We start from the raw sequence: 13,619 nt of genomic DNA, 5'->3' as shown, positions 1-13,619 counted from the left end.
TCAGTCTTTCTCATAAGTATGCATAATGTATATATTTTAGAAAACTTATGAATTTTTGCCTAACTAAAAAATGTATGACATTTTCATTCCACTTGTTTGACTTACCATGAATAGAATGCTATATTTAATTTAAAAAAGTAAATGTGACAATGAAGGTTTACTTTATAGCACAAGGAACTATAGTCAGTATCTTGTAATAACCTATAATGGAAAATAATTTCAAAAATATTATGTGTATAACTGAATCACCTCGCTGTGTACCTGAAACACTGTAAGTCAACTATATTTCAATAAAATACATATTTAAGGAAAAAACAAGCCAGGAAAGAAATTATAATGCTAATCTACTAAAGTTCTTAAAGTTAATGAGTGAGTTTTACAAGGTCATTGAATAAAGTTCAATAGATAAAACCCGATTATGTTTTTATACTAGCACCAAACAGTTAGAAATTGAACCATGTCATTTAACACTGAACAAAATTAAATGCCTAGGTATAAATCTAACAAAATACCTGCAGGACCTATATGCTAAAAACAACGAAACACTGATAAAAAAAAAAAAAGAAAACCTAATCAAATACAAAAATAGACTATATCATGTATTAGAAAGACTCAATATTTTTAAGCATGTCAAACTTCTGCAAGCTGGTCTACAAATTTAACACAATTCCAATTAGAATTCTAGCAGGATTCTGTAAATACTAGCAAGCTGATTCTAAAATTCATATGGGAATGCAAAGAAACAAAAAGAGTTAAAACAATTCAGGAAGAACAAGGTTGGAGAATTTATACTACCCAAACGATAAGAGCTACTAAAAAGCAACAGTATTCAAGACACCCGATACTGGCAAAAGAATAGACAATATAACCAATGAAACAGAGTGCAGAAATAGACCTACTTATACATGACTACTTGTTTTTCAATTAAGTAGCAGAGGCAATTCAAAGCAGAAAGGACTACTTTTTAACAAATAGTGGAATAAATGGATGTCCACATGGAAAAAAAAAACCTCAATCTGGACCTCACACCTTACATATAAATGAATTCACAATGGGTTACAGACAAATAAAAACCATAAATTATAAAGCTTTTAGCAGAAAACATAGGAAAATATTTATGATCGTCACCTAGATAAAGACAGCAATAACATCAACACAATTGCTAAAACAAAATTTGATGAATTGGTCTTTATCATACTTGAAAATTTTTGCTCTGTCGAAGATTCTGTTAGGAGAATGAGAATATAAGACACAAACCATAATAAAATATCTGCAAATCACTTATCTGACAAAGGATGAACATTCAAAACTCAACAGCAAGAAAACCACCCAGTTCAATGGGCCAAAGATAGAACGGGTACTTCACCAAAGACATACAGATGACAAATAAACCCACAAAAAGATGCTCAACTTCATTAGTCTTAAATTGAGACCACGTTAAGTTATTACTACACACACCTATTAGAATGGCTGAAACACACACACACAAAATAGATAATACCAAGTGCTGACATATGAAGCAAACTGGAATTCTCACCCATCATTAGAGGGAACACAAAATGGCACAAAATAGGTGATCAGTTTGGTGATTTCTCATAAAACTAAACATACATTTACCACATGGCCCAGCAATGTGACTCCTAGGGTATTTACCCAAAATAAAATGAAAATTTACGTTTACACAAAACTCTATACATGATTGTTTACAGTTATGAATACAACTGTCAAAATTGGTAAAAATCCAAACATTCCTCAAGGAATGAACAGACAATCAAGTGTGGTGTTCCACACAATGCAAAACTATTCAACAATAAAAGGGAAAATCTACTGATACACAGAACCAGATAGATGAACTTCAAAGACATATATATATAGTAAAAGAAGCCAGATTCACAACTATTCACTATAGATTTATATGACGTTCTGGAAAGATAGAAATATATGGAATGAAGAAACTATCAAACGGTTGCCAGAGGTTAGGGGTGAGGGGTTATTAAAACAGAATGGGGTTATTAAAAGGGACATTAAGAGAGAATGCTTTGGGGATGATGAAACTGTTCTCTGTACTGATTGTGGTGACAGTTACAAAACTCAGTGCATTTGTCAGAACTCACAACTGCACAGTAACAAAGTCTGCTGCATGCACATATAGAACATAAGGTTATACATTAAAAAAAGAGAGAGACCCAGGTGCTGCAGGCTGAGACAGAGCAGGGAAACGGCACTCTCACTAGTTGCTGAAGGAGTACAAGCTCGGTCTGGCAATACAAGACATTAAAAGTATGAACTCAAAATAAGGCAGCTTAAGGTTCTGAAGACAAGGAGAATAAGAAATACTCCCTAATCTTCAGCACTCAATTCTACATATAAAACTCAAGATTCAAATTCTCAAAATGGTTGGTACATGGTCAGTGTTCAATGAACGACGCTGATGAATAGAAGAAAAGGCTGAATATACAGCAATTCCACTTTGGGGCATTTGCCCAAAGGAAATAATTAAGGCTGTACACAAAGACTTAATTATAAAGAGAACTCTTAAAATGGAACACAGTCATATATTTCTCCTTAAAAATGGTGATGCATTTTGCCGCTTGCCAGCATAAGAGAATACCCATGATATATTGCTAAATTTAAAAACACTCCAAAACAACACCCAGCACAATCCCATTTTTGTTCAATAAAAAACTATTAAACCTATAAATTCTACACCTTCCTTTATTCTGTAGGCATGAAAAACACATCTGAAAGACTACAGAATACAATGTTGAATATTAATCTCATAGCAGTAGGATTACTACTGATTTTTAGTTTTTTATTTTTACTTGTCAGCATTTTGTTTTTTCCACAACGAAGATCTGTTATTTTTAAATTAACTTTGTTTAAAGAGCCCTAATAAGAGAGCCCTAACACTTCAGAGATAAATATAATCTTCTGGGGCTGGGCTATCCAGGAGGAAAGATATCCTCTTCCTCAGAAGCCTTCATCTGAGAGAAAATCCAATGCTCACAGGACCAGAAGTCTGACCCCCAGAGGCTGTTCTCAAACATGTCCTTTGAGGGTAAAAAGGCTGGCACCCACCTGTATAGATGTCCATGAAGCTGTGCAGGGCCAGACAATGCGGATTCAGACACATCTTCACCTGAGCAGTCACGACCTGCAGCCAACTGGCTGTCAGCAGCCAGCACTCCTGGGGCCCTGCCAGAGAGCTAGTACCAAGAATATTTGGGAAAAAAAAAGAAGGAAAAGCAACTTCTTAATGCAGTTCCTAGGCTCAGGGATCAACAGCAAACTCAAGACTTTAAATGTAGTAGGAAATGAAGGTGCTGCACCTTGTGCTCCAGGGATTTTCTTAGGTGGACGCTCCCCCTTTGTTGGAATTGGGCTTATGGAATCACCCCTAAAGTTAACCTAATTCTGAACTTATTATCTAATTTAACCAACCCTAATAAACTCTGAAATCCAAGCAGTCCAGAAGTAAACTAAATCCTAAGTTGGGGACAGTATCATTTCAATAGAAATAATATATAATCACTATTATTATTATAATTTTATTTTATTTTTGGTGATTGCAAAAGTAAAGGAAACCTAAGAAAAGCTGAAAAGAACATCTGCAAGGTTATAGCCTTAATGGTATTTGAAGAAAGGGGTGATACAGGTTAAGTAAGATGGGGCAACTAGGGGAGGGTAAATCTGAAAGTGGTGCTTACTTTTGTCCCCCTTTGAATAATGGGCTGCTACAGAGAAGGCACTGCGTGGATGGAGACTCGTAGTAATTCGACCAAGAGGTTTGCTCGATGGTGACCGTCTCCTCACTCACGTTGGACAGGACGAGCCGAGAGCTATTGAGTTCATGAATCAAAGAGAAGACTTCAGCCAGCTCTGACTCATTCTCAGGGATCTGCAGGACTTTGCGCAGCAGCTGCAGTGTTGATTGGCGCTGGATCTCCCTCTGGGCTGCGCTCAGGGGCTCTGTGGCACTTAACACATCCGGGAGTGGTGAGCTTGCCTCCTGGAAGAGAGCAGATCTGTCACGAAACACCATCGAGGGCACAAAAGAGGCAGCCATGGGCTAAAACCACGAGAGGGCGTGCGTGGCAAAGGGAAAGGCCTACGACTGACGTGGGAAACCTAGGTCCCTAAGCCACCCAGCTAGTAACTCGCTGCGTGACTCACAGCAGGAGTTTTCTCTCTCTGGCACTATTTCTCTACCAGTAAAATAAGAGGATTATATACCCCTCTTGGTAATAGTTTCAAGATTCTGCTCCCATGCACTGGCTGTGAGGTTTGGAGGATAACAGACCAGGGGTTCAATTCTGGATATGCCACTGAAGAGCTGTAAATGGGTAACCCCCCGCAATACCTCCAAAAATGAAGGATCAAAATACTAATAATCTAGAGTTGTTGCAGAGTAAATGAGATAGTGCAAGTAAAGCACTCAGCATTCAACAAAAACTCTCTGAATGGTAGTTTTGATGTGTGAACAGGCACCTGTAGAGCTTAAAGCATTTATTTTTAACACCGTGTGGCTTCTGAGTACAAGGGAACTTTATACACCAGTCAGAGGCTTCCAGGAAACAAGGTTCTGAAACTCTCTCTGAAACAGGTCCTTCTTGTACCAGTCCCTTTTCAATGGAGGTCCTTCCCTGATCTGTGCAAATGCAGGGTCAATCACTCCTCCTTCACGCTCCTGTAGTCCACTCCTTTACTGCATATTTCACTTTCTCACAGGTGGTAAGCCATTGTTCTCTCCCCTGCTTATTTACCAAATTTCTAATACCACCCCTAAGGGCACACAAAAGATGCTAACTCATATTTGCTGGACATATTATATGTTGTTTACAGAGGTTAATTGCGTAACAAAACTTATTAACTCAGTATACCTGTGACAACTCTTGTCTTGCTATCTGTAATAGTTTGGTTACCTATCTTTCCCCCCAAGCTAGACTGTAAGCTCCTAAGGGTAAGTGGGCATGTATTATTCATGTCTGTATCCCCAAAAGCTGACCCGTAACAGGCTTTCAATACATGCTTGCTGAAAAAATGAATTTGAATGAATGGCTGTAGAAGAGCTGAGGGACACTAGAATGAGTTGCCCCAGATGCTGTGTGTTCTTTCTCATTTATGACTTATGCTGAACCATGGGTCAGAAGATCGGTTGGAAAGCATACTATCCTTTGCCTCTGAAACACAGATGAAAGATGGAAAGGAAAGAAGATCATTCCAGCCCATAGATACTGCAGTCTTAATAACAGCCACTGGCGACAAACTGCATGGGAAATGTACGCTCACCGGGGGCTCCGAAGAGAAGGCTCATAAACTTAAAGGTCCTTGGGTTTCTGAACAGTGTGTTGTGGAAAACAATTGTTTTCTTCTGTTTCTCTAAAATTTAGAGAATTAGAATGTGAATGAATGTATGAAGATGAGGGTCATGGGGGTAGGCAGCTACCAACTAACCAAAGAAAAAAAGAATATAAAAAAGAGTGGGACTTGAAATCAATTGTCAAAAGGTCCCCAGATAATTCCTGTCTGACTAAGAAAAGTTAAGTCACTTCGCCAGTAGAGACCAACATCCATTTTCATAATGCAAGCCACATCGACAGCTACAATGAAATAGGAAAAAGGAGTTCAGAGCATCTACCTACACAGGACTCAATTCCATTCCATAATCACTGACACATTATATATGCAAGCTCCAGCATTAGAAATATGGGGGTTGGCAATTCCCTGGGACCAGTGGTTCACTGCCAAGGGCCTGGGTTCCATCTCTGGTAGGAGAACTAAGATCCCACAAGCCACGTGGCCAGAAAGAAAAAGGAGTATGGGCCAACAGATTACACTTGGCTGACAAGTGATTGTGGTCTGACAGGGAACTAAGAGGGTGTCAAGACAGGGTGTCGTCAACATTTTCTATTTGTTTCCTTAGAATCTTTTTTTGTTTTAAACTTTTTATTTTGTACTGGGGTGCAGTCGATTAACAATGCTGTAATAGTTTCAGGTGAACAGGGAAGAATCTTTATATCCACAGTTTTACAGAGTTCTAAGCAAAGTACTGATGTTGAAGCTGAAACTCCAATACTTTGGCAAAGAACTGACTCATTTGAAAAACCCTGATGCTGGTAAAGATTGAGGGCAGGAGGAGAAGGGGATGACAGAGGATGAGATGGTTGGATGGCATCACTGACTCAATGAACATGAGTTTAGGTAAACTCCGGAAGTTGGTGATGGACAGGGAGGCCTGGTGTGCTGCAGTCCATGGGGGTCACAAAGAGTCGGACACGACTGAGCAACTGAACTGAACTGAAGCAAAGTACCCAGAACATCTAAATTTTTTCACTTATTAGATCATAAATTATTTCCATTTTGTACACTAATCTTAATCTTTTTATGCATTAATAATTTAGTATTCATTAGTAATTAATAATTATTGTTCTGTCACTAAGTCATGTCTGACTCTTTGCAACCTCATGAACTGCAGCACACCAGGCTTCCTGTCCTTCAGTATTTCCCTGAGTTTGCTCAAACTCCTCTCCATTAAGTCAGTGAGGCCATCCAACCATCTCATCCCTTGTCACCCCCTTCTATTCTTGCCCTCAGTCTTTTCCAGCATCAGGGTCTTTTCCAATGAGTTAGCTTTTCACATCAGGTGGCCAAAGTACTGGAGCTTCAATACCAATGAAAATTCAGTGTTGATTTCCTTTAGGATTGACTGGTTTGATCTCCTTGCAGTCCAAGGAACTCTTAAGAGTCTTCTCCAGCACCACAGTTCAAAAGCATCAATTCTTCAGCACTCAGTGTTCTTTATAGTCCAACTGTCACATCTAAACACGACTACTGGAAAAACCACAGCTTTGACTAACAAAGGTCTGCCAATAGACCTCTGGTGGCAAAGTGATGTCTCTGCTTTTTAATACACTGTCTAGATTTGTCACAGCTCTTCTTCCAAGAAGCAAGCCATCTTTTAATTGTATGGCTGCAGTCACCATCCGCAGTGATTTTGGAGCCCCAGAAAATGACATCTGATATTGTTTGTGCGTTTTCCCCATCTATTTGCCATGAAGTGATAGCACTGGATGCCATTATAATTTATTTCAATGGTAGACACAGGTTATTTCTAATTTTATCTGTTGTAATCACAGAATGTGTGATGTTCCAGACGGGCTTTATTTCAGATATTTTGTTTAATTCTGGGAATATGTATTCTTGTATTTGTCAAAAGTATCTGTTCTGAATTTGAGTCCCAACACTTATCAAGAACCATGTAGATGTGTGTTTGTATGTGAGCACCGAAAATTTTACTCTGGAAACTGACTTAAGGAAATAGTTCAAACAAAGAAAAAGTTAATCTGGGGTATAAAATTTTAGATCTAAATCAATTTTCTTTATATTGCACTGGAATTATCCTTGTTTACTAAATAACATTCACTTTCTTGGAAAAAAAAGACATGGTGTGGTCAACGTGCTGTGAAGAGGAGCACATCAACCACATGGAGAAACCAGAGGAAAAGCTCACTGCCAGCAGAGGGCATCCTGTGTAACAGAACGTGAAGGGAGGCATGGACGCATTCTACAAGAAGTTCTGAGACTCCTCGAAGCTCAACTTGAGTTTTCTCTAGCGCTCATGGCCCCAAGAACAGAACACTCAGATCTAATCCACCTTGCCTGCTTTGTTTTACTGATGGGGAAACTAAAATTCAGGATAGGGAAAGCAAGCAACTTAGGGTCATTTCCAGGCAGGTCTCTCAATTCCTATTCTCAGTGTTTTTTCCTTTTAGTTCCACTTCTCTTTCTCACAATAACCTCAGAATACTACCTCAAGCACAGAAACAGACCTGAAGATTAGGGGGCGAGATTCACTGCCAGAAAGCCCCCTCCCATCCATACACACAGAAAACTTAGCTTGAAGAAGTCGTCCCTAACCTCTCTAGCTGTGTCCGCTCCCAAACCCCCTGACCTCCTGACACAACCTTCTGGGCCTCTCCATGGCTCAGGACATTCAGTATGTCCCCTGCCTGCAAAACAAACTGCCTAGTCTAGCATTAAAGACCTTCCACAATACATGGTCCCAATCTTTTAAGACTTCTTTTCCATGCTCCTCCCTATACACTCTCTCCTCTAACCCAGTGGAGCATCAGACTGCCTACCTCGTCATCTCTACTCATGCCCATCCTTGAGTATACTGCACACCTTTCCCTTCCATCCACATCCTGCACATCTTGTGAGGTGTGGGCTAGATCTAGAGTGGCCAGGCTCCGTCTTGGATCCTGACCTGTTCTGCGAGCCATCCTCTTTCCCTCCAAAGCATATGAGTTGAGATCTCTCTTTTTATGTTCATCCCAGTCATTCTTTTCACTGCCTTAGGCAGGTACTCTTTCTGTTCACTTAAAAAAAATTCCTATGTGGAAATTCAGAGGTCCCCTGAAACTGCCTTGTTCTAGTAAACAAACAAATAACAAAAACAAGCCCTAAGGAGCCAAGTGGAATGTGTTTTACTATCCAGCAGTCTGGTCCCACTTCAGGGAACAGGCCTGCCGAGACTGCTAGAAGTAAAGCGCTGTGGTTGGCCAAATGCTCTGCAAGGAACCTGAGTAGCAGCAATCTCATCTACAAAGTCCTGAGGCTGGCACTCTGTATTTAGCAAAATTCTATTTACAGGTCCTTCAACAACCTCAAAGCTAAAACAATGTAACCTTTCCAACCCCTTCTACTTCAGGATCCTCACTAAGGCCTGTGTTGGCTATTTTTTTCTCCTGTGAATGAACTCTTGGTCCACTGAGCTAGAAGATTCTCGGAGATCAAGGTATCTGATAAACTCCCTTATCTTAGCGAAGAGGATAAGGAAGCCCACAAAGAAGGCACTTGCCAGGTTCAGAACCTAGAACCTGGCTCCAGTTCTGGTGCTAACTACAATATGTACCAAGAAATCCTTTTATTTCTCCTAAAGCTGAACTGCTAACAGAGCCCTGTCCAAGATTGGAGGGTGTGTTTCGGGAAGGAACTCACGAGAACCTTGGTGGTTTTCTCAGTCCGGTCTTTGGCAAGGTTAAAACCACAGCTGGGACAAATCCGAGGTTTATGCCGGTTGGTGTAGACATAGCTACAAGAGGGATTCTTGCACTTTCCCCGACCTCGTGATGTAGCCAGGCCCAAATCCTAAAAAATAAGACCATATTTCAATTCTATAAGTCAATTTACACCTGTGCACAGCCAAGAATCAGGATGACCTGCAACTGGTAAAACAGAGGAGGAGTGACAATTACAAACCCAGATTCAGACCAGCTCTCAAAGAGCCTTGAAACAAGATACTTTTTCTGTGGTTATCGCCTGAACAGTTCTGGCAAGTCCTCCTATCTGTGAAACAAAGATGAATCTCAAAGGTCAGACATTCAAATGCCTTCAGGGTCCAGGCAATCAGCAGTGAAGCAGGTCTGTTCTAACAGAATGCCAGGGGGACCAAAGACTTCAAGCTCCGTCTGAAGAAATATTGTGACCTGTGGCCTCTACAAGCTCACAGCTCTGGCACTGAGGCTCTTAAAACAAGCTGCAGTCTAATCAGCCCAAGAGAGGGTCCTGGGCAGTCCCCACCAAATGGTGCCCCCAGTGGCCTCCCATAGCCACAGGGAAGAGACAGTGAAGGGATGGACAGCACAAAGAAGGGACTGGCTGGGCCTTTGGAAAATGAAGCCTAAGCAGCTCTCCAGGATAAGAGCGCCCTCTTCCCAAGACAGGGCCAGAAAAGGCGATGACCCACCATACTATGTTGTCTTGTTCCTACTGAATGCACAGCACAGGGCACGGCACAAAGAATGTGCTCAAAATAAATTTCTGAATTTTTAAAAATCTTGAATTTTAAAAAATCTAGCTGCTTTCTCAAAATCTGTGCATCTCACTCATCCAGGGAAACTGCCAAAGGTTACCTGGCTGGTTTGGTACCTTAAGGATCAACAAAATTCGAGAGTATTAAGCAAGAGAAGCCCCAAAACATGCTTTCTAAGCCAACAGAGTATTTTACAGACAGTGAAAACTGAGGACCAGAGACGGAAAGAGCCTCAAGGTCAGATGGCATGCCAGCAATAGAGCCAGAACCACTTTTGGACTAGGTCTTTCCACATCTAGTGTTTATTTCACTGCTCCAGGCTGCTTAGCCTGCAAAAGAATGACCCCAGAGCCACACATTTGTTTTTGGGGATGTTAATATGTTATGTTAAAAATAAAAATGGGGGAGGGAAAACCTTGGTGGGAAACACCAGACTGAACAAAATAAGTTGCATTTACTAAAGCACTTCTCAAACCCTATCAGATACTAGCACTGAATGTGACTGTTTTAGGTAGAAAAAAATACATTTCTCAAACTTACATGCAGAGCACTAAAAGATCTAAAGACGGCTGAATGCTGAAGCTGGACTGAATTCTCAGTGACTTTCCAAGAGAACTACTCTCAAGAAAAATACCTTGGTCAGCTGGCCTATACTTTACTGATCTCACTTGGGAAAAACAAGAAACCTAGCTGATTCACTCAGTAACTACTATGATTTGTTCCACTGACAAGATGTTTAGAATCAATGATCGAGCCCTCACCTTACTCTCACTCCCAAGTACCACTCCCCGCCCCCCCAGACTCCTACTCACCCTCCACCACACAACCAAACCACCCCTGTGTCCACCCATCCCTCAGTTCCCCTTACCAGGGTGACAGTGCAGCTGTACTTATATGGAGGAAACATATCGGGCTTGACCTCCACAACTTTCACCTGAGATGTCCTGTTGGTTTGGCCATTTGATAGCTGCAGATCAAAACAAATTACTTAGTGCTTCTGAACCTCAGTCAAGCTCCTGAGGTCCTATGTACTGAAACAGCTTGAGGAAACAGTTGCCCAGGAAGTTGTAGAGCTACGCTCCAAATGAGCCCTCTGGGATGCTAGTCAGCAGTCACCAGCTCACCAAAGATTGAGTGTCACTTTCAACTCCGGGGGTTGCCACATTCCTTTGCATAGCTTCTAACACTGCGTATTGGTAACACTATAAATCAGATTTACAACTACTACAAAGTGAGAAAAGCATATAATTGCTCTATACACAAATATGTGGTTGAATTATGCTGACATAAAGAAGTGTGTGGAATTCCTTGGCAGTCCAATGGTTAGGACTCTGCACTTCCACAGTCAGGGGCCTGTGTCTGATCCTTGATTAGGGAACTAAGATCCCATTTTGGCCATGCCAAAGAAAAAAGTCTGAAAGATTATTCACTAAAATGTCACAGGTTGAGGGGAAGATAATGGTTGTTTCCCATTTTACCAGTAGCTATAAATTTTTCAAATGTTCTACACAAATGCAAAAATGATAAAGAAAGCATTCTAAGTTAAAAATAACTATTCTGTAATAATTTAATTTTCAGAATATAAGATCTCATGTCACTTAACTGGTTTAAGACTAGTAGCAAGAGCATTTATGGCTTTTTACAAATACTGAATTTGCAAATTAAAAGGAAACTACAAAGACTGGCAATTTATACACATAAAGGGGTTCTAAGGCCTGGAGATCTAGGAAGTAGCTGAAGCAGACTCATTACCAGCCTTCTATACTCAAAGACCACACATGCACCCAGAGGCGTCACCACTACTGGGTGAAAAAGATCAACCTTCAAATGAGAAGCTGGCTGATACCCTCGTCGGGACCGATTTACAACTATCACATAAAAGCAGTTACCTGACAGCACAGGGCAAGGGACAAGGCAGACTGATGTTCCTATTCCAATTTGGTCCGTTTTGGGGTTTTCAATTTCAAACTGAGGGGTCAGGAAATTAATTTAATGGGCTGAAATCAGGACTTTGAAAAACAAATGGAAAAATGACTGCATTTAATATGGGCATAGCTTCATTAAGCTTTTAATGTGTAGCTGTATGTATGTCTACTGATGTAGAAATGTGTTTATTACTGATAGGCATGCTCAGAAAACTGCTGATTTAAGGACTTTGATCATATTCAAGTCACATATGGCAAAGAGAACTACAACAAAAAATGTAAGAAAAAATGTGCTTCAACACATGCAATTTTGACACCTGGTAATAAGTCTTTAACAGCTTTATTATTAAATCGAATGAACTGTACTGGTTACAAGCCAGTGGATGAGATGGTTGGATGGCATCACCAATTCAACGGACATGAACTTGGGCAAACTGGGAGACAGTGAGGGGCAAGGAAGCCTGGCGGCCTGCAATCCATGGCATTGTGACGAGTCGGACTTGACTTGGTGAATGAACAACAAGCCAGTATATGGAGAAAGAGCCATTCTTTTAGGTTTGAAAGATTACATTTAAAGCATAAACACAGACAAATGCAGGAAAGGACTTCAGGGCTGAAACAGTGCACACCAGACTGTCAATAATTGTTATTTCTAGGTGACAGGATCATAAGACTTATTTTCTTTCTGCCTTACCTGAACTTACTATAGCAATCATGCATTCATTTTTTTCTAAAAAGATATGACAACTAAATGCAGTATCTAATCCTAGACCAGATCCTATACTGAAGTAGAAAATGCTATAATGGACTTAACTGGGTAAAACTGACAAAACTGGAATACAAATGAAAAAGTATCAAGTTTCATCCAGTAACAAAATACCTCTATTTTTAGGAAATGCACAATTAAGCATTAAAGAGTAAAAGGCCGTGTTATCCTTAAATCATGCCTATTTTAAATACACACACACACACAATGGGGAAGATACATGAGCACAAATGTTAATGCAAAATGGGCTAATACGTTAACAGGTGACGTTAGAGAGTGCACAGGTGCTCTTTGTACTACTTTTATTCTTAAAACTTTGTTTTAAATTGTTTCTAAATAAAAGTACACATAACAAGAAATTAAAAAATAGACAAGTCATTCATGCTAAACCTACTCCCAGAGCTCTACCAGTGTAATAATGGAGGCTTTTCCCTATGGCTTTGAGACACTCAATGGAAGCCCTGTTCTCAGAGCAGCCAGCCCCCCAGGGAGCTCCCCCTCTGGGGAATGGTCTTACCTTCACCTCACCAGTGCTAGATGGCTGCTGGATGGGCTGGCCCAGCTGCTTCAGCGTGCTTGGCTTCAGGCCACAAGTCCTCACAGAGGGAGTCTTATCTGAGACAACCAGGAGCCAAACTGGTGACTTAAGTGCATTCAGAGTTGCCCTAAGTCTCTCATCTCCATGCTCAACCCCGACTCCTGCCCCCTTCCCTTTCAACAGTCCCTCCTCCCGGTCTGTCCCAGACCTTACCACTCAGAGGAAAGGCCTGCCTGGCCCTGGGCAGTCCCATGCTGCTGCCTCGGCCCACATTAGCTGGGGCTGGAAGAATTGCTCTCATGGGTCTTGCCGCAGCCAGTAATGATGGCTTGCCCCGTGCTCTGCCTTTAAGCTCTGGGGCTCTGGGCATAGGAGTGAGCAGGTCAACTCTGGGGGGAAAAAAAAAGAAGGAAACTCTCCTAGAAATTCCAGACCAAGGGGAAGAAAATCAAAATGCTATCTCCAGATAGCACTTTATTAGAGGAATACTGTCCTGGTTAAAATGTCATACTTTAGACATTAATTAAACCATTAAGCAGCTCTGTAACCCTGGGCAAGAAATGTCACTTCTGTTTA

General features: G+C 40.9%; 1 protein-coding gene across 5 annotated transcripts in view; it reads right to left on the bottom strand.

Moving 5' to 3' along the window:
- Nucleotides 1-13,619, bottom strand: part of HMGXB3 (HMG-box containing 3) — a 60,954-nt gene that overhangs the window by 24,489 nt on the left and 22,846 nt on the right. For 4 of the 5 annotated variants that reach the window (XM_059888792.1, XM_002689290.6, XM_015472322.3 and 1 more), the window contains 6 exons: nucleotides 13,257-13,432; nucleotides 13,023-13,120; nucleotides 10,683-10,781; nucleotides 9,001-9,150; nucleotides 3,708-4,009; nucleotides 3,079-3,206 (listed from right to left, as the gene is read on the bottom strand). In XM_059888792.1, coding sequence (XP_059744775.1) covers nucleotides 3,079-3,206; nucleotides 3,708-4,009; nucleotides 9,001-9,150; nucleotides 10,683-10,781; nucleotides 13,023-13,120; nucleotides 13,257-13,432 — 953 coding nt within the window. The remainder of the gene's footprint in view (nucleotides 1-3,078; nucleotides 3,207-3,707; nucleotides 4,010-9,000; nucleotides 9,151-10,682; nucleotides 10,782-13,022; nucleotides 13,121-13,256; nucleotides 13,433-13,619) is intronic. The other variant, XM_015472321.3, reaches the window with a different exon arrangement.

Source organism: Bos taurus, chromosome 7 (assembly GCF_002263795.3).
Source record: "Bos taurus isolate L1 Dominette 01449 registration number 42190680 breed Hereford chromosome 7, ARS-UCD2.0, whole genome shotgun sequence".
Lineage (NCBI taxonomy): Eukaryota > Metazoa > Chordata > Mammalia > Artiodactyla > Bovidae > Bos > Bos taurus.
The sequence above is the reverse complement of the archived record's forward strand: the minus strand, read 5'-3'. Positions and strand labels throughout refer to the sequence as shown.